The 22396-nt window shown below is 35.4% G+C and overlaps 1 protein-coding gene across 1 annotated transcript; it reads right to left on the bottom strand.

The window, feature by feature from the left end:
• Positions 1-4777: 4777 nt before the first annotated feature.
• Positions 4778-7180, bottom strand: LOC140149896 (uncharacterized). Its single transcript, XM_072171914.1, has 2 exons — positions 6867-7180; positions 4778-5678 (listed from the first exon to the last, which is right to left on the bottom strand). The coding sequence occupies exons 1-2, from the start codon at positions 7117-7119 to the stop codon at positions 5017-5019; spliced, it is 915 nt and encodes a 304-aa protein (XP_072028015.1). The 5' UTR covers positions 7120-7180; the 3' UTR covers positions 4778-5016.
• Between the last annotated feature and the right edge of the window lie 15216 nt (positions 7181-22396).

Genomic DNA, 22396 nt, shown 5'->3' with positions numbered 1-22396 from the left:
TATATCTAATCTTTTAGATTCTGAAGAGGAACTTCACAAAACGTCCTTCGAGCCGTTTTTGATTGGCAAAAATCTTTCCCACGACGTTAACCGCGTCTTCAACATGTTCAATCAAGGCAATATCTGACGATGTGGATTGTTGTCATAAAGGCGCAGGATTGGTCATTGCACAAATAGCCTTCAATTGCAAGAAAGTGTGTAATTTGTATAAATAGCACAAATTGCACAAATAGCCAGTTGCTTAAGCAATTTTCACAAATTGCATAAATAGCCACAGATAGTTGCAATTGATGCAATCTATGTCGGACAAATTGCATAAATAGCGACAGGTGTTGCAATTTGTGGAATTTATGTCAGTAAATTGCACGAATAGCCTACAGTTGCAGAAAAGTGTGCAATTTGTACAAATAGCACAAATAGCAACGTATGTAAGCAATTTTTACAAATTGCATAAATAGCCACAGGTGTTGCAATTTGTGCCATTTATGTCAGCCAATTGCACAAATTGCCTACCGTTGCAAGAAAGTGTGCAATTTGTACAAATAGCGTAACAGCAATTTATAAAAGCAATGAGGACAATATCTGAATTGCTTCCAGTAAGCGCTATTTGTGCAATTTGTGCAATTGGTGGAAAGGAAATTTAAGGAAGAATGATACGTAGGAGGATGTTTATAAGCAACAAAAATTCCGAGCTCGCGCTGCGCCATTTCTTTCGAGAACCGCTTTGTGCAATTGGTGGAAAGGAAATTTAAGGAAGAATGATACGTACGAGGATGTTTGTAAGCAAAAAAATCCGTCAACCACCTTAACTATACGGTTACACTCAACTTTTCCGGGCTCGCGCTGCGCCATTTCTTTCGAGAACCGCATTCATATCATCATCATCATCATCATCATCATCATTATCGGAGTCATCATCCGAGAACCGCCTTATTACAAACCGAGAAAATTTAAGGAAGAATGTAACGTACGAGGATGTTTAGAAAGAAAAAAAAAGTCCGAAAACCGCCCTAACACTAACACTAAACTTTTCGGGGCTGCCTTAATCATCATCATATGTTTAGAAAGAAAAAACAAGTCCGAAAACCGCCCTAACACTAACACTAAACTTTTCGGGGCTGCCTTGATGAAATCATCATCATCATCATCATCATCATCATATTCATCATTATCGGAGTCATCATCATCCTAGGCATCATATCGGAGTCATCATCATCCTAGGCATCATCATTATAGTCAAAAGCTGCGTCGGCAGTGTGATGATATTATATCCAATTCATCATCCGAGTCATACTGAATCTGAGGCATCGCCGTAGCGCTGTCCCATTGCTTTCGAGAACCGCCTTATTACAAACCGAGAAAATTTAAGGAAGAATGATACGTACGAGGATGTTTAGAAAGAAAAAAACAAGTCCGAAAACCGCCCTAACACTAACACTAAACTTTTCGGGGCTGCCTTAATCATCATCATATGTTTAGAAAGAAAAAACAAGTCCGAAAACCGCCCTAACACTATGGCTCTTCAGATGGACTATGACCTATCTGTTTCATATTAGATAATTATGATAGCCAACATGAAACGGCGCACAGTGGGCCAGGATGGAACAAATTAAAAGATTTAAGGGGTGGGGTATGCACGTTTGGACAGTATTTTTGTGGGACATTAGAGCACATCAGGAATATCGAATTGCATTCTGAATACGAAGAATATAGATTTTTTGGGGAAAATTTGTATATCTTCAATATGAAAGGTCAAAATTTCCAATTGATCGTCGGCTTTTCATCCCAGCTGCATACACTTTCAGTACATATCATTAGATTTATAAAGTTTACTTCGAGGACTGTTAAATATCAAAATTTTTAAAAATATCAAATTTTAATATTTATCAATAAATTTGTATTATATCGCGAATTTCAAAAAATCAAAATTAGATGATATCAGAAGGACATTCCTCGTATTCAGAATGCAATTCGATATGTCTGGTGTACTCTCAGCTCCCACAAAAAATACGTGAAAAGGTCGCTAAACGTTAATATCCCATTCCTTAAGATTACAACAAAACATTGCAGCTTTTTACACCTAGGGGTTGTTTGACCCGAGGAATTGGTTTTCTGATTGGTCGAAATTAACTTTCAATGATATGCCCATTTTAGACATATGTTTATGTAAATTATTGAAACATGATTGTTTCAAACAAATAGGTTAAGGGGGTACTACACCCCTCGATAAATTTGCGTCTATTTTTGCATTTTCTCAAAAACTAATAACACAGTGGTAACAAAAGTTATGTATATTATAGGGGCAAGGAATCCAATTACTACACTGGAATTTCGGTGACCCAAGACAAGCGGTTCGTTATTTATGATAAGAAATAAGGTACCGTTAGGATGTACCTCATTTCCTATCATATATACTGTACGGTGGCTGATATGTGACATAATTATTTTTTTATAGATTTATCAAAAAATTAAAAAGTTAATATTAATAAAGTAACGAATTAAATGCTAAATTCGTAGATTTAATATTAAATTCGCGAATTTTATATTTAATTCACGAATTTATAATATCTAATCTAAAATCTAAAATGATATATAATTCACTGATATCATTGATTTCGCAGATTTGAATTTAAATTCGCGAAATGTATCATAAATTCGCGAAATGTATCATAAATTCGCGAATTTTATATTCAATTCGCAGATTTGATATTCAATTCCCAAATTTTATTTTTAATTCCCAAATTTTATTTTTAATTCTTGAATTTAATATTCAATTCGCAGATTTGATATTAAATCTGCGAATTAAAAATTACATCTGCAAATTTAATATTTGCGAATTAAATATTCAATTTGCGAATTAAATATTAAATCTACGAATTCAAATGCAAATATAACATTAATATCTACGAATATTAAATCTGTGCATTAGATATTAAATCTGCGAATTAAATATTAAATTTAAGAATTAAATATGAAATTAAATTTCAAATTGAATATAACATTCGCGAAATAAATTTTAAATCTGCGAATTTAATATATATTAAATATGTGAATTAATTTTAAAATTATAAATACAAAATTCACAGATTTGATATTAAATTCGTAATCGGGCTTTTTGAACCCCCCCCCCCTCCCTAACCAAAGGACTTTCGTTTATAGGGCTTCATCGAACTTTTGGGTTGTTCCCTAATAGAACTCGGTACAGATGTTTGTACACGCTGCAGCGCGGTACATATCTTTTCACCTGAATTTACGATTTTGTGACCATTTTTACTGGCACAGGGCCTCATAAAACTGACTCCACTGCAGAAGACTGCATAAAGCTGCAGCTAAAGAATAATCTTTTCTGCAGGTGCCTGTAAAAATTGTAAGGCGGGAATCGACGGGAATCTAATCTTTCGAGATCAAATTTGTTAAAAATGTTCCTTAGTTTCGAGGACGTTTAAGCTAATATATTTAATTCCCTGAAGGTTTTCATATTCTTCAAATCCCGTTGTTATATTCTACAAACAGTTTCTCAAATAGCTGTGAAAGCAGAGATGAATCGGAATTGTCAAAATAAAATTATAGAATTTTACCCCCAGATCATGATTTTCCAAATAAGAATCAGATTAATAATGAAAAATATCACCATGTTTAACATGTTTAAGAACAAACCAATGGTGAAATATTTTCAGAAAATATTCTTAGGTTCATTATCTTTCCAAATCGCATAAATTCGAACATTGATAGTCACTAAAGTAGGGTTTTGTCCAATTGTCGTGACATATATTATGCTTTGTATTGTTTGTTTTAGTTTATGGTTCATGTACCTGTATATATTCTTTTGTAAAGCGCTCCGTTCTTTGACCTGGCCCAGTGTGCGGCGTTTTAAAGGAAAAATGTGTGATTTGCATAAATAATAGATTCCTATTTAAATGTTAGTTTTCACTGATAGCTACTGATTACATTCGAACCAAACAAATGAGGTAAAACGAAGAAAATTGTTACTTCATTACAGCGCCTGCAATGCGTGTAGCAACTCGCCGTTCGTAATATTATCATGAATATTGGCGTAGTTTTACACAGCCAGGACGAACAAACAAGGCGTAAGACGAATAGCGATATGCACACAGTTTATACGTCAAGGCGGGCGGCGGCTACAATGCGTGTATAATCTCGCCGATCGTACTATTATCATGATAATTGGCGGAGCTACTCATAGCTGCATGATGAGATGTACAAAGAAGACGTCAAATAGCGATATGCATACAGTTTATAGTGACTGAAACAATGATTCAATGATACACACCGTAACACACACACGCGAGGTCTTCATCCTGCACTCGATCAGTGAGCTGGGAATAAAACCGGGGATCTCTGGTTTTATTATAAATGTTAAATTTTACTGTAATTAAAGCACTTCAGGCTTAGTCTTTCACAGGGCATTTATGTACACCAATGCCCATTACAATGGTGCAAAAAGTAGAAATTCGAAACAAAATGAGGGCGTTGCTGTGGAGCAAATCAGACATTATGCCTTTAAGTTTTGATTGGCAGACGGTTGTGGAGGGAGGGGAATCGAACCGGCGCCGGATGAGACTAATGTGTTCCTTACCTTTTTTTTTGCAAAAACGCGCGTTTTGTTTTGCCATTTATGGTTTTCTTGAACTATTAAATGTGTGGTTTAGATTTTAAATTTACGGTTAAATAGCGCAGACGACGAAGGTGAACAAAAAAGAAGAGGGTAAAAAGAAAGTAATAAGAACAAAAAGAAAATTCAATCTAATACCGTATACGAAATAGTATTTAATGCTTTATGAAGTGATAATTATACTTTAAATTTTGATTAGTTTACTCGTTCACCGTTTTAGACCACAAAAGATAATTGAGTGGTACGCTCAAATTAGCTACACATGTATTCTGCCTTTAAAAAAAACCTCTTTCCTCTTCTTCGTTAGTATGCTTTTCTATTTGATGCAACTGTTGCTAACAAAAGTTAGAAACCATAAATCTTTCTTCCACTGTTTTTCCATTCTAGATTTGCAACCTGTTTGCATACATCGCTTCATAATATTCCATGCACACATCAGAGCAGTGACGAACATCATCTGAAAGTTCACCTTGATTAGGTACTTTAGAAGATTTTCCAAAACATGAACTGGCAAAGGTTTCCGCATGAGGATTGGCCAAAGTTTGAGTAAGGATCAGTTCTTTTGCCACCATCCATTGTTGATCCAGGCATTCTCTGCCAGGTTTCCAATGAAGTAATTCATCGCTATAAGGTATACCTACTGCCTGACAATAAGCTTTCAATAAACGACCAGGGTCAGCTAATAAGTCATCTGTGTCAATTATTACGGGATTTGGTTCATAATGCTCTTTCACGTGTTGGTAAAGCTCGTACTGTTCTTTGAAGAAGAGCCCTGATGGCAGAATAAAGTCTGGCTGCTCAGAAATTTTCATTCGCTTCAATTCATCTTCGATTCCATGATTGGTCACTCTCTCCCATGATTCGAATACTTTAAACGGGTGACGAATCAGAAACGAATGACGGAAACTGTCTGGTATGTATTCATGCATTCCTTCTAATCCCGCACTGATATCTTTGCAGAACACAATGTTCTTGTTGTCGGGTGGTATACACTCTAGTTGATCTTTAATCCAAGAATAAGATTTGTCGCCAGCGAAGTAGCCTCCTAGGTATAAAATGAAACATAATATTATCGGTGATAATTTGATCAGCGTATCGTGTAAAACTGCCACTTTCAAAAATCAAAACAGTGATGTGGGTTGAAAGACACTGCCTATGTATATAAGAAGGAAGCCCTGCTACTTCCTTTTTAGTGGATGTTCAGTATATTCGATTCAACATGTCTTCGTTGTATAATCTTAAATCATTTTCCATTATATTTCCTATAATAATTAACTTCTAACAAATATCTGATTAGGTAAAATCGATAATATATTTCCACCAGCTGTAAATATATCAATACAATAGATTAATAATGCTTACAATAATGCTTGTTTGTATACGCTTGTATCGGTACTTTATTTGCTCAAACTCCATAATGTTATTTTATGTTGTTTATGGAGGGCAGCTGGATAAATTTAGCTTTCATCAAAAACACTCTATATGCTTGTAGACGAGGTTTTACGGTATGCCATTTGTCTGACTGACCTTAACAAACTTATAAAATATTATAATAATTTGTGAATTTTGAACGAATGTTTGCAAATTAATCTAAAATTAATTCTTGCACATATGAAGAGTTAAGATACAAAAAGCGATAAGATGTATGTTAAAATATTTTGTCGGGAAACACCCATTTGTATGTCTACGCACCCCCACACGGTGCTCTCAAATGTAAATGAAATACAACTACCTCAAGCCGTCAAAACTTGTTTACGAAATACCTAGCATTTAAACTCCAATTCAATCGTCATGCCACCACTGGTCAAATAAATGTCTCCATAAAGTCTCTTCTTTCTTTCGTTTTTTCTCTCCTTTTTTCACTCTTTCTTAATTTGTTTCTTTCCACTCTTTCTTTCTTTATTCCTTCCTTTTTTCTTTCTTTCTTTCTTTCTCTTTCTTTGTTTCTTTCCCCCCTTTCTTTCTTTATTCCTTTTTTTTTTTTCTTTCTTTTTTTCTTTCTTTCTTTCTTTCTTTCTTTCTTTCTTTCTTTCTTTCTTTCTTTCTTTCTTTCTTTCTTTCTTTCTTTCTTTTTTCTTTTCTTTCCTTCTTTTACGCTTTACTTCACACTTTCTTCACTTTCTTTACTTAACACTTTCTTTCTATATATATCTTTCACACTTTCTTTACTTCTTTTATATTTTCTTTCACACTGTCTATACTTAATGTAACAATAGAGAATTGCGCACTTCACCTGATATTTCAGAAGCAAAACTAGCTGTATCACCATGATCTCCCTTAGCTTTCCATGCATCTTGCAGCCTACTAACCATTCCTGGGCGATGTTTGCCATAATTTGAAAACCAAAATGCCATCCAATATGGTTCATACCACGTCTGAGAATTTGGAACATTTGTCATACATTTGAGAAAACTTGTTGAGACAGATCGTGGAACAGACCATAACATGACGCGGATAATATCTGAGTTTTCTTGAGCCGTGGCCATTTTGATTCAATGGTGTTGTTGTACCTGGTCAAGTTCATACATTTACCATGCTTACCCTTTACTACCTTGTACCATAGAAGTATCACACGTGTTTGTACACAGATGTACACTAATGGTTCACTAATGTATTTCACTAAATTTTTAATTACCTACAGCTCCATGAAAGTACACACTAGGATCATAAATGTTTATGGTATTGATGGTATTGATATGCAAAAACGAATACAAACTATGCAAAAATGAATAAAATGCGCACAGGTGCCTACAATTGCACAAATTAATATCTGTAAAATGTAATAATAATATAAAATTCCTTTTGATTTACTTATAAAGGTAATAGGTTTCATTTAAATTGTCATTCCATTTAATTGAATTGTCATTTTTGAAAAGTACACAGAACCTCTTTATTAAATGTTGAATGAAATGCACACGTGTCCCTACCATCTTTCAGAGGATGATTTAAGGAAGCCCCATCATGCACTATAAAAGTGTTATCATGAGAGTTTCAACTGCCACTTTACTTTTCAAATCCCATTGAATTCTGTGCAAAAGATGTTGTTTTAGAATTGTGTGTGTGTCGTTATTACTTGGTCGATTTCAGAACAAAATTGATGTATGCACAAAGGATAATTCACACCTTTTGTAGATAACATAAAATGTGAAATCGACCAACATTTTGAATGTGTTTTTATTGTAAATATATCAGTCCAAATTTAAATGTAACCATGCACGTCTGTGCAGTGGGCAAGCAGTGGTGCCATGTTCACTCACACAGCTGTGCTAACCGCAAGTTGACCCCAGTGGAGTGCTGGGTAGTGCTTAAATCATCCTCTGACCATCTTTTAACCTGTCGCACAGTAGCGTAAAGTTCTCACAATGTGAATGTGATAAGATTTCTGCAACTTAAGTGATGCAAAGGTGCATAGGTTGTCGGCAAGTTGCATAAAAAAAGTTGCATACAAATTCATTACAAAAGATTAAACACACTCTTCATGAACTAAATGTCTATAGTGCTCAACTTAAAACACTAGATGTTCAGTCCATAAACAGGGTGTTTATTTTCTACAAGCAATATACAGGGTGAGTACAAAAGTGCAATAGTGCAAGGAATCCATCTTTATTTTGTAACCAGATTGAGCTTTTAGGATTTAAAGCACATGATATATCCATTAGTGGCCTTGTGTGAAAAAACGAAGTAATTAGCATTTGCCGTTCTGTTTTTATGACATATTCTACAGCGATACCCAATTTTAATGATTGTCTACGAGACATCTAAACTTTGAATGTAAATATATTATGTAAGGTATATTTGGAACAACTGCCATTTTCTTAACCTCATTGGCACTGAAGTAGAATGAGACAATAATAATCATCCGGTCCTTTGCCTTAAGCGCATTTAAACCATATATTTGAGTTTCGCCCGCTAGTTTGAAATAGGTATTTTTTACCCATATACAGTAAACCCTCGTCTACTGGCATAAAGAGTATTTTGATGAAAGCTAAATTAATATAATACAGCTGTAAATATATCAATACAATAGATTTGTCTTACAATAATACTTGTTTGTATACGCTTGTATCGGTACTTTATTTGCTCAAACTCCATAATGTTATTTTATGTTGTTTATGGAGGGCAGCTGGATAAATTTAGCTTTCATCAAAAACACTCTATATGCTTGTAGACGAGGTTTTACGGTATGCCATTTGTCTGACTGACCTTAACAAACATATAAAATATTCCAATAATTTGTGAATTTTGAACGAATGTTTGCAAATTAATCTAAAATTTGTTCTTGCACATATGAAGAGTTAAGATGCCAAAGGCGATATGATGTATGTTAAAAAATATTTTTTCAGGAAAACACCCATTTGTATGTCTACGCAGCAGCACACTGTGCTCTCAATAATGTAAATGAACTACCTCAAACCGTCAAAACTTGTTTATGAAATACCTAGCAATCGTCATGCCACCACTGGTCAAATAAATAAATTTTTTATTAGTTTGACAAAATCATGTCTTCATAAAGTCTCTTCTTTCTTTCGTTTTTTTTTTCTCTCCTTTTTTCACTCTTTCTTTTCACTTTTTCTTTCATTATTCCTTCCTTTTTCTTTCTTTCTTTCTTTCTTTCTTTCTTTCACTCTTTCTTTGTTTCTTTCCCCCTTTCTTTCTTTCTTCCTTCCTTTTTTCTTTCTTTCTTTCTTTCTTTCTTTCTTTACTTCTTTCACGCTTTACTTCACACTTTCTTCACACTTTCTTTACTTAACACTTTCTTTCTATAATATATCTTTCACACTTTCTTTACTTCTTTTACATTTTCTTTCACACTGTCTATACTTAATGTAACAATACAGAATTGCGCACTTCACCTGATATTTCAGAAGCAAAACTAGCTGTATCACCATGGCCATGATCTCCCTTAGCTTCCCATGCATCTTGCAGCCTACTAACCATTCCTGGGCGATGTTTGCCATAATATGAAAACCAAAATGCCATCCAATATGGTTCATACCACGTCTGAGAATTTGGAACATTTGTCATACATTTGAGAAAACTTGTTGAGACAGATCGTGGAACAGACCATAACATGACGCGGATAATATCTGAATTTTCTTTATCCGTAGCCATTTTGATTCAATGGTGTTGTTGTACCTTCATACAGTTACCGTTACCATGCTTACCCTTTACTACCTTGTACCATAGAAGTAACATACGTGTTTGTACACACCCCTACACATACGGTTCAAGATATACATGGATTTAAGCTGACCTAAAGTATTGCGATATCTACATATCTATGACCATGCATTTTTGTATGCGTAATAAAAATCCCTTTAAAACGGATGTACCGGCAAAAGTATGAATTACAATGAGTAACATAGTCCTGGCCCTAGCTAGAACCCGGCCTACACCGGATAGGGCAGAGATTTTGACACTTGATTTGGGTTATTGGACCTTTGAGGTTAACGAATCACAGAGGTGCTTTTGCGAAAGCGGCTGCGAATTCGAGAAATCCAAGATGGCCGCCGGCGGCCATTTTGAAAATTTCAAATTTTAGTTTTCACTCAATATTCATGTGTAATACATCATTCTATAGGTTTTTGCATACAAGGAATCAATTTCTGACATTATTTTTATGATTGAAGGTCAGTATAACATGTTTACATTCAAAATGGCGCCAAATGGTTGCCAAAAGATGGGGTTTTCATTAAAATGCACTTAGAATTCAATATTTTAACTTATTTGATGTTAAAAATAACCATGGGTTGCTGATATTATGGTCAGTTGTCTATGTCATTTCTATCATCTCCTGGATATGTTTAAAAATCAAAATGGCTGCCAAAATGGCCGCCAAAATCGTCTTTTTTCATTAAAATGTGTTACAGGAGTATTACGAAGTACCAGATTTACAATGAAATGGTGCCAAACATTGTGTTCTTTTGTATTCAAAGTATCTCTCTGGTAAAGGGGTAACAATATGACATCAGCATCAATTAATATGATCTCATGGGCATGTAAACATTCAAAATGGCCGCCAAAATGGCTGCAAAAACATGATTTTTTCATTAAAATGATATTTAAAACAGCATTTTAATAGATGTTGTGTTACATATTTTCATTGAACGCTGATATAATGTTAAAGGAGTATTTCTATCCAAATTTCTTCCTGCTCATGTGTTTTTACATTCATGAAAGAAACCTAAACCCAAATTTTCATGCAAATCGGACATTCAGTTGGCGAATTATGGGCTATAACATATATTTCAATGGTCCATAGGATTGTGTGTGATACTTTCGTTGTCGACAGAATGAAATTCAAAATCGAACATTTCGGCCCGTTTCTCTAGATATAAATTATAAATTTATAAGATAAATTTGCAAGATTCCTTTTGCACATGATAATTATGCACCTAGTAAGGGAGACCGGGGCAGGTTGGCCCCCTTTTTCCCCACTTATCTGGAGAGCTCAGTTTGTGGGTTAGGAGGCTCTCAATTTGATACTTGAGAGCTGTTTACTCTAGGTAAATGCTAACAAATTAATATGGCTCTGTGACTTATACAAAAGTTATAGTAGTTGTAGGAGAGGGCGAAAAGAAAATTAACCAGGCCGGGGCAGGTTGGCCCACCAAACGGGGCAGGTTGGCCCTCTATGCACAACCGTGTGTTATTGCCATATTTCTTTCCAATAAAACATTCTAAAGTTACAACTGCGGTAAGATATCACCTATCATAGTTCCAAGATAATCAAAAATAAAATTCATTTTGCGCCATCATGGGTCATTCTTGAGGAAATAGCTAAAATCAAGGAAATAACGTTAACCAATCATCTTATAAAACCCATAACGAAAAACTGAAAGGCTGTGGATAACAATTGTAATTGACTTTTTTGTTCATTATTAACTATTCTGAGTGATGAATTACTTTTTATGTACAAATTCCCAATTATAAAGAAATATGATATTGAAATATTGCTATTTCCAGTCAAAAAGTGCTCAAATAGGACAACAATATAGATTTTTTTGTACTATACTCCGCCTTTGAACAATTTTATCCATGGAACTGACTAGTGTTGGTGTGTAAATTGTATTTTGCTTCATTTGACACAAAATGGGTGAAAATGGAGAAAGTATGCATTATACTCTTGCCCATAAACACAATGGGGGCAACCTGCCCCAGCACAAGTGGGCCAACCTGCCCCATAGTCTATTTTTTGTTTTCCATCAAATTCCGCAAAACAGAAACAGGATGGAAAGCTTTCAACCATATGACATTTTAAGCAAGACCCATACCTTCCAGCAACTTACAATTTACATAATGTATTATGTGCAACAATAGTGCTTTCTTTCCTTTCTTTTTTTCTCCAAAATGACCATGCAAGTAGTTTTTAAATTGATAATATTATGTCTCAACAACATGTAATTTATCTGATTTTTTAAGGAAATGGTGCCACATGAGTGCTTTCTTCGAGATCCAAAAATATCTCTGTGGCAGAAGGGTAACGTAAAATATGTCATTCAAAATTATCCCATGGGTAAGTTCAAAGAAATAAAAGTGACTCCCAAAATGGCCACCAAAATATTATTTTTCATCAAAATCTGTTACAGCGACACTAGGTATCTGGTTTTCAAGGGATGGTGCCATAAAAGGAGAGTATTTTCCCACATAATCATTATAGCATAGCAGTAATAGGAAAACAGCATGGACTTATGGGTAATTGGGCATGTTTAAAATTCAACTTGGCCACCAAAATAATATTTTGGATGTTGGTGTAACAGTCATTTAAAAGAGTATATTATATTCTTTTAAATGACTGTTACACCAACTTTCAAGATACCAGTTTTTTACAGGAGATGTCGTTTTTTCAGCTTCATGGCATATGGTTAACATTTTGTCGTAAAATGATTCTGCCGGCATGCTCATACCAACGGGACCCCTTATATACTAGGTGCATAATGATCATGTGCAAGAGGAATCTTGCAAATATATTCCCTTTCCAGAGAAACCGGCCAACATGTTCGATTTTGAATTTTATTCTGTCGCCAACGAAAGTATAACACACAATCCTATGGACCATTGCAATATACGGTATGTTATAGTCCATAATTCGCCAACGGAATGTCCGATTTGCATGAAATTTAGGATTTAAGATTCTTTTATGAATGTAAAAACACATGAGCAGGAAGAAATTGGGATAGAAATATCCCTTTAACATTATATCAGCGTTCCATGGAAATATTTAACACAACATCTATTAAAATGCTGTTTTAAATACCATTTTAATGAAAAAATCATGTTTTGCAGCCATTTTGGCGGCCATTTTGAATGTTTACATGCCCATATGAGATAATATTAATTGATGCCGATGTCATATTGTTACCCCTTTACCAGAGGGATACTTTGAATACAAAAGAACACAATGTTTGGCACCATTTCATTGTAAATCTGGTACTTTATAATACTCCTGTAACACATTTTAATGAAAAAGACTATTTTGGCGGCCATTTTGGCAGCCATTTTGATTTTTAAACATATCCAGGAGATGATAGAAATGACATAGACGACTTATGCTTTGTTGTCACCATAATATCAGCATCCCATGGTTATTTTTAACATCAAATAAGTTAAAATATTGAATTCTAAATGCATTTTAATGAAAACCCCATCTTTTGGCAACCATTCGGCGGCCATTTTGAATGTAAACATGTTATACTGACCTTCAATCATAAAAATAATGTCAGAAATTGATTCCTTGTATGCAAAAACCTATAGAATGATGTATTACACATGAATATTGAGTGAAAACTAAAATTTAAAATTTTCAAAATGGCCGCCGGCGGCCATCTTGGAACTCTCGAATTCGCAGCCGCTTTCGCAAAAGCACCTCCGTGATTCTTTAACCTCAAAGGTCCAATAACCCAAATCAAGTGTCAAAATCTCTGCCCTATCCGGTGTAGGCCGGGTTCTAGCTAGGGCCTGGACTTCTTTTTAAAATGTAAATATATGGTTGTTTGAACATTTTGAGCCAAATTCCATTTGTTGCTATTCTCTCAAAATCGGTAACTTTCAAGTTTCAAAATTCTGATCATTTAAATGGATTTCTTACGTCATTTGGATTCCACATATGGTCTTTACGTTGCATAAATTTGAAATAAGATGAAATAAATTCCAAACATTTGGTAGCAAATGTGATCATTTGGTACCACATGTGATCCCTTCTACATCCTTAAGAATTTTGGAAGCTAATTCATTAGTGATTTTACCCAATATATAGTTTGTTACACCCTGTTTTGTATTCTTCTCTCACACTACTTACGTCAAAACTGACTATGCCCTATAGTATAGTTGTGATTGCACAAATGAAATTTGTAAAAGCAAACAACATTCGCATCTAGACAATAGAATAATTCATAACAATCTGGTTTTGAAAATGTAAACACACAAAATAATAAACAGTATGTCAAGAATAGTTATGTATAAACAACAAAAATATTATAGGCTTACACATACTGAAACCCAAAGCTATTGTATTTGTTAGCATGGTTAAGGCTGCGTTCACATAGAAGTATACTATTCGGGTATACGGTACACGTTTTGCAGGTTCACGCGTATAGCTTAAATCGAGCAAGGCAATTTCATAGTACCGGTTCACATAAGGCTACGATCGCATAGAAGTATACTATTCGGGTATACGATGCACGTTTTGCAGGTGGACGCGTATAGCTTAAATCGAGCAAGGTAATTTCATAGTACCGGGTCACATAAGAGCTATTCGAAAAGGACGTATACCTGCGTTTAGTATAGTATAGTGGGAATCGCGCGTGTTTGATTTTATTGCAGCGTATACCGTCCAAATTTTAAACACCTAAACCATATGTGGGTAAATTCATTTTTTAATAGATGCACTATCTAATTCTGCACATTATGACACCTCATTGAATGCAATGTGACCTCAAGAAGTAAAGTTACAAGCATTTGATAAGACGAAGAAAATGGGTAAACTGACATGCTCGCTATTCGTTATACGAAATACGCTCATTCGATCAGGCTGAGTTCACATAGTATACTCCTATATGAACTCAGCCTGATCGAATGAGCGTATTTCGTATAGCGAATACCGTATACCGTATACTTCTATGTGAACTCAGCCTTAAGTGATATACAGGACGTGTGGTCCAAAAACAACTTTACCCAATTTCAGAGGGTGGTTGCTCGAATTGTAGAAGAGCAATTCATGATATTGTTACATATTCTAAATGTATATCTTTCTGAAAGTATGTGATGAAGAAATGAAAGCAAAAGAAGCTAAATTAACAAAATGGTGCTAGTTTTACGTCCGAGGGTCAAAAATCACTTTGTCCACACGTAATTCAATTGGATGTGTCCGATTGCTGAGTAAGGCATACATATGTGTTAGGCATACGTGTAATTGTCTTTTGGCTTGGCTTTGAAAAGTGATGATTGTTTTACATGCATGAACGAAATACACTCGATTTTAATCCCCATTTACATGTCATGTACTCAAACTTCACTACTGTGACCAACAATTTGCATAAAAATTACATAATTACAAAGGTTTCACCTGGCGCAATTTTTGAATTTTAAAAGAGCTTTTAAATAGGCCTTCGTACATTTTTAGACTGCGTGGCTTATTTCTAAATAGGTTTGAAAGGTGTCATGATAAGACAAATTTACAACACAAGAGAGAACTTTTATGACAGAGGTATACTTAAGAACAGAAAGCTTTTTGGAAGTGCAGCGTCAATTTCGGATTTGTTTCCCGGCTAAAACCTACCATAACTCTACATACATGTACGAACAACTTTCACAAATTCGGAAGTGTGATGAGTAGATGCAAAACCCGAAGCAGACGTCCAAGAACTGGCCGTTCAGCTGCAAATAATGCAGCGGTTCAAAGGGAATTTCCAGCTAACCCCAGAGGAAGTTGTTGACGCAACAATTTGCCGAACACACCACGAACGCAATAAGTGTAATAACTTCTAACTTTCTTGTATATGTTGTAGATAACATTTCGTAATGACAAAAAATGGTTTACAGGTTACAGTTATTGCTTTGCGCATATTTGAAGAGAATTGTTTTTATATCTTTGAAAGTTGCTTATCATGACGAAATATCGTAGCTTAACAAAGAAATTGTTTATGTTTGAATTAGTTGATTGTGATTCTCATTCCCTATCGAATTCGCTATTGCAAGTGATGCGACGCGACAGGCAGTAGTCCTTCGCGTGGATAAAGTTAATTTTTGACCCTCTGACTTAAAACTAGCGTCACATTTTTAATTTAATACATTTTTGAATAATTTTTTCACCAAATACTCTTAAAAAGATGTTCTTTACGAATATGTGACAATAATTTGAAGCAGACTTTTCAATTTTCAGTTATGAACCTTTATAATTGGGTAAAGTTGTTTTTGGACCACCCTGTATATAGGATATTTCCTGATTTATATCATATTATTATATACCCAAATATATGAAGTTAATCAAAGATCCAAATTAATTTAATTGTTTATCATGTGTGCAAATAGCTTTTGATAGCAGACTTTTTAATTAAGGGCATAACATCACAGATATTGGAACACACCCTCTTCTATCCTAACATCTAATTATTATCCTGTGAAACTCCTAAATGTATAACCAATTATCCTGTCAATCGAATTCAGATTCATGAGCAAAAAAAACTTTCCCCACCAACACTAAAAAAAAAAAAAAAAACTTCCCCCACCTAACTGTGTATAAATGCATGAAATTAAAAAAAAAAAAAAAAAACGCCGCGTTTGGCGGCGAATTGTTTTTTTCCCTGTGCTATATTTTATACATGTGTATACTACAAAGTACACTGCACGCATACGCAAGTAATTAAATTATACCTCTGACCAACACACTGAAGGGTCTATTGTTCTATTGTGTCCGATTTGAGCGCTGACATATTGGAAAATGTTGCCAATCAATATTCATGAAGTCGTGCGATCGACACCTACAGCTGTTCAATTGGGCGACTTTATTGTTAGGTGCTTTTATTCATACATTGGGCGTATCGAGCTGCATCGGTTGGCTTGGTCCGCAATTATATTTAATATAGTATTATAGGCTTACAAGTATGATTTGCTTTGCTTTATTGATTGATCTACTGACTGGCGGCTGATTGAATGATTGATTGATATGTTAATAGATCGATTGATTTATGCATATTTACAGTTAGGTATTCATTTAGCATTTTTGTTTCTTTATTTAGTACCATTTATGACAACTCTCCATTCATTTCTTTATTTATTGATAATTAATTTCTTAACCCAATAATTTTATTATCATAATTTGATATGAACTTGATATAAACGTGGTTTCTGAGAGAGGTGCTAATCAGTCCATGACACGTGACACGTAAAACGGACGTCGTGAGTGTGCGATGTTTCGTTTTTACAAAAGAATCCGAGCACCCATTCATCACGGCACGTTAATTTTCAGAGAAATCAAGTTTATCATTAGGGCCTATTAGGCCTACTCGCTCGAAGAGTTAGTCATTACATTTGGCGGTGGGTTTGTCAGGGTGAGAATATGAAACTGGAACGTCTCCTCACGTCTAATTTGCTCAAATAATAAACACCCCTTGTAAGTGGACGTTATCTAGACCAATATTATATAAACGGAAATTACGGAATCCTGTTATAGATTTCAAAAGAAATAAGAAATTCTAGAAAGGGACGACTAAATACTAATAAAGAAATACAACTTACAAGAAAGAAATGGAGCATATACCGGCATCGGCATATTTATTTGACAATTCATCTTATAGTTGATCTTCTTTAATATTAATGTACACGACTATCATGATCATACAGTAATCAAATAAACCATGAATACTATGAATTTTAGATTTAATTATGTCAAACATCAGTTCTTATTTAGAAAACCCACTTGACGTGAGTCCCATCTGTAAGAGTGATCACACATGCATTGTGTGGAAGCCTAATAAGATGTATCGCCAAGATAAAACTAAAGCCGTCACTAAAAAGGTTCGTCCCATGAAAGACTCTCAAATTAGATTAGAGAGTTCGGTAGTTGGGTTCAGAGTCAAACCTGGGATAATGTCACCAATGCCCAAGGCACACAGGACAAGGCTGATGCACTTTATGGCTATCTAGACAATGCGGTCGAGTCATTCTTTCCAATGAAGACTATTAAAATACATAGCAACAACAAACCATGGGTAAATTCAGAAATAACACAATTATTTGAGCTACGACAAAGTGCTTTCACACCGCAAAGAACTAAAAAACCTTTAAAAGGGTTAAGCAGCGCCAAGGATTTATCATTTAAATATTGGTCCAATGCACTTAAAACCCACCCATATACCAAAATCGCTGAAAAGGTACCTTAAAACCGTGGCACATTCCCGTATACCTCCAACCAGGGAGACTCCCCCCGGGGACTCCCCCACGTATATTTTGTAGCTTTTTGTATCGTGTATGATCATGAGAATAATTGAATATTTCCGATAACCTTGCTTTTCCTTGATTTTATAACACTTTTTAATCAAAGTTTTTTACTCCCGTTCAAAGTACAATCATGACATGACATGAACTGACGGCACGATAAAATAAAATTTTCAACCTAGTTTTTGACCCCATCGTCTCCATCAAACTACAATCATGAGCCCCGTCATGAGCACCATATACATCAATCATCCGAAGATTGAATGCTTTGCCAATCGTTAAACCAAGGCATTCGTTTCGTACTATAGGCCTATTTGACAACATTTTATGCAGAACCAAGTTTATTTGGCGCTCAATCGCTAACATGCATTATTGTCGACTCCAATTCGTTTATTCCACTGAATACTGTGAACTATAAACACTATATACATCTAGGCCTATACTCACACGCAAAATACGGGAGTTGTGAGAGATAAGACTGTTTATATCAACTGACGACCAACATGAAAATGATGACGTAACAGCTGTTGCTCAGTCGCTAGTATGCTTGACTCGCAATGCATTATGGGGGTTTCACTCTCATGTAAGCTCATGAAATCTCTTTCTTAGTCAGTTACTGACATGTAAAACAAACCCATCACAAATAGAGAGTGGGCATGCGACTACGCTGCATAAGGTACCCGATCGTGCTAAAAAGCTCGCCGCTGTGCATTGTCAATGGTGTATCAAAATCGTATGTAAGCCATTTCGGTGAAATTAATAGGGAAGCATCGCCCGGGGGCGCTGCTTCAAAAACAAATCTTTTACATTAACTACTAGTACATTATAGGCCCTAAAAAAATTATATATTCTTTTCACGTCCCCACGTTTTTGGAAAACAAGATGTGGACCGCGGCTAATGTCTAGTAAAAATACTACAGTAGGAGCGATATCATAATTACTTCAAATCCTTATGTAGGCCTATTGGCAAACAATATCTTATATCCGCCTCACAGAGCGCACACTTTGCCCATGCTGCTGAACTGTCCTTGGCGAAATGGTAGAGCAAAGTGTGTTCACTGAGTATAATCAAATGAGGGCCCAAACCAATAGGTTTGTATTGTAGGCGAACCTCTGTTTTGTGTGCATGCGACAACTCAAGCACACCCTTGGGTTGGATTAGAACAAAGGGTACCTCTCGCTCGTGTAGGCGCTTTCACGTGACTTTCATTTCATCACTTATTGACAGTAGCCTGCCTATTATAACGTTAATACGCTGTCAGGTCAGTTACCGATTTAATGGCGGAAGCCCTTTAATTGTCTCGAACAAAAGGTACCTCTCGATGAACAGCGTTTCGGAAACTCAAATAGGCACAAAGGAACAATAGGCGTTACGTAATCTATTTTCTCTCCTTTCTATATATAACCTCCTTGCCTCTGACATTATGCCTGTGACCCCATGAACATAATACACTTTCAGCACGACATGCTGACAAATTTCTGGCCGTGTTGCTAGAATAAAATAAATTAACGCTAACTTAATGCACATGCTAGGAAAACCGACCTGATTACCTTTTCAGAAATACCACTCGGCTATTTCTAAAATGTCAATAAATGCTTTTGTGTAAAAACTGTAGCATCCGATGTAGAAAGGTATATCTACCAAAAAACGTTTCAAAACGTAAAAAGCGGCCAAAGAATAAAAAATCTTTCCTGTGTGGCTTTTCACCCTTTTTTAAACTTGGTCCCATTTAGTAAAGTAGTATTAACATGAAGAATGAGTCCTAATTTTTACATGCAACAATGTACTCTTATAGGTTTAAGACTGTTCGAAAGCGGTGCAATATGACGTAGGTTACCGTATGTATTATCAAAAACATTTCAAGGTTTATGTTTTATTATATTGCGTGATCATAAAGAGTAGTAGAGTATTATATATACTTAGCAAATTGACTGTGTGTCAACCTGCTACATATAGGCCCTACATCTGTACATAAGGCGCAGAATCGCACATGACGATGAAGAATTTAACAAAGTGAGTATTTGCTACAAAATACATTATAACGTCTATACGGAAAAAAACTTCAATTACGCACGAACATTAATTCATTTGCTCTACAAAATAAACATTGACAACTAAGAAAACCAACAAGTAGCCTATAGATGACTTCGTATGGGTCTTTAAAAACTTTCATAAAGGGGACCAAGTTTACAAACGGGTGAAAAGCCACACAGGAAAGATATTTTAAACTTTGGCCGCTTTTTACGTTTTGAAACGTTTTTTGGTAGATATTAATTCTTTTTTTTTGAGGTAAAAAAATATTGCGCGCTAAGTGGTTCTTTGTAGCCATGCGAGGTGAACTAGTTGGATATCCATATTTCGCGGTTAATGGTGCTTTGTAGCCCTGCGGGGCAAATTAGTTGGATATCCATATTTCGCGGTTAGCGGTTCTTTGTAGCCATGCGGGGCAAACTAGTTGGATATCCATATTTCGCGGTTTGTGGTTCTAGTGGTTTTAACGACCCGTAACCACCCCAGTCAGCTGCATACCGCATCCAGCTATTTTAATTATCAAAATACTAGTTTTTTAATGCTATGGGGTAACAGAATTATTAAAAAAATTAATAGCTGAACCCAATAGTTCCTATCTCAAATTTCGTTATTAGCCAACTCATTGAACAGCAGATCAAGTTTGATATTTACATATTTTACATTTTATCAAATTGACCATAAAACCTGACGTGATGACATCATTATGTACATCTCCTTTATAAATACGAGCGTTCCGAAATCCCCGGCGATATCCTTTACGACGTACGCCTTACGGCAGGCGTATTATATCGAACGTTCGTGTATATAATACGTACACCAGAATCCAGCCCGTAAGAAACCGTTAACAGTGTATTTATATATATTTATATAAAATTTTCCTTCTCCACAGAATTCATTAAAAGTTGACTTCCTTATTTGATACTCTTTAAAAAAGATGTCCTCCTTCCTCTATTCTCTATTTGATGCACCTGTTGCTAATAGCAATTAGAAATCATAAATCTTTTTTCCTAAATTCTCCTACTCTTTCCTTTCTAGATTTGCAACCTGTTTGCATACATTGCTTCATAATATTCCATGCATACATCAGAGCAGTGACAAATATCATCTGAAAATTCATCTCGATTGGGAACCTTTGTAGGTTTTCCAAAACATGAACTGGCAAAGGTTTCCGCGTGAGGATTGCCAAAATTTTGAGCAACGATCACTTCTTTTGCCACCATCCATTGTTGATCCATACAATCTCGTCCAGGTTTCCACTGAAGTAATTCATCGCTATAAGGTATACCTACTTCCTGACAATAAGCTTTCAATACACGACCGGGGTCAGCCAATAAGTCATCAGTGTCAATAATTACGGGATTTGGTTCATAATGCTCTTTCACGTATTGGTAAAGATCGTACTGTTCTTTGAAGAACATCCCTGGTGGCAGTAAAAATTCTGGAAGTTCAGAAATTTTCATCCGCTTCGATTCATCTTCGACTGATCGATTTAACATTCTTTCCCATGATTTGAAGACTTTATACGGGTGACGAATCAGAAACGTATGACGGAAACCGTTTGGGATGTATTCGTACATTCCCTCTAATCCCGCAATGAAATCTTTGGCGAACACAAATTTCTTCATGTCGGATGGTGGACATTCTAGTTGGTTTTTAATCCAAGAATAAGATTTGTTGGCAGCCCAGTATCCTCCTACATAAGAAAGAAATGTTATTGAATGTTAACAGTGATAATTTATTTGTCTTAAACATCAAACGATAACACTTTGTTTTTGATCAGTATAATAACCTCGAGCCTCGGCCAGGGCAATTGAATAAGAGTCAATTTGCCGCCATACATATTACCTTGCAGGGTTTGGTGAACCATGTTTCACTATTGACTCCGTTATCACTAAAGAACATTAAACAATCATCAAAACTCAAAAGATTGACACGGGTTGAAGAACAATGAAGTTTGAAAAGAGTAAGCGATCCGAAATACCTCACCCATGTAGATTAAATATTTTAGGGCTTTATCAAAAATAAAACATTACCACTCTATTTGCATCTAAATACCAGAGAAAATACCCGCAAAAATACTCGCCTGAAGCTGACATTTAATCAGATATGCTCAGGTCTAAAAAGCATTGCACTAGACCGAATTTTTGAACCACAGCGCTAGTCCGAATATTGAATATCGGACTAGCGCAGTGTCGGACTGAAGAAGTATTTTCTAGAGTATGTCTAGCACAGTGTATTTCATATTCGGACAAGTGGCGTGTCTGATCTTGCCTAAGTCTTCTTCAGATTCGGACTAG

Source organism: Amphiura filiformis, chromosome 4 (genome assembly GCF_039555335.1).
Source record: "Amphiura filiformis chromosome 4, Afil_fr2py, whole genome shotgun sequence".
Lineage (NCBI taxonomy): Eukaryota > Metazoa > Echinodermata > Ophiuroidea > Amphilepidida > Amphiuridae > Amphiura > Amphiura filiformis.
The sequence above is the reverse complement of the archived record's forward strand: the minus strand, read 5'-3'. Positions and strand labels throughout refer to the sequence as shown.

Excerpts from the sequence above, each read along its gene's own strand:
- LOC140149896 (XM_072171914.1), bottom strand. The coding sequence starts at position 7,119 with ATGGCCACGGCTCAAGAAAACTCAGATATTATCCGCGTCATGTTATGG. Across the intron at positions 5,679-6,866 it reads TTTTGCTTCTGAAATATCAG|GAGGCTACTTCGCTGGCGAC; the intron begins GTGAAGTGCGCA and ends TTTTATACCTAG.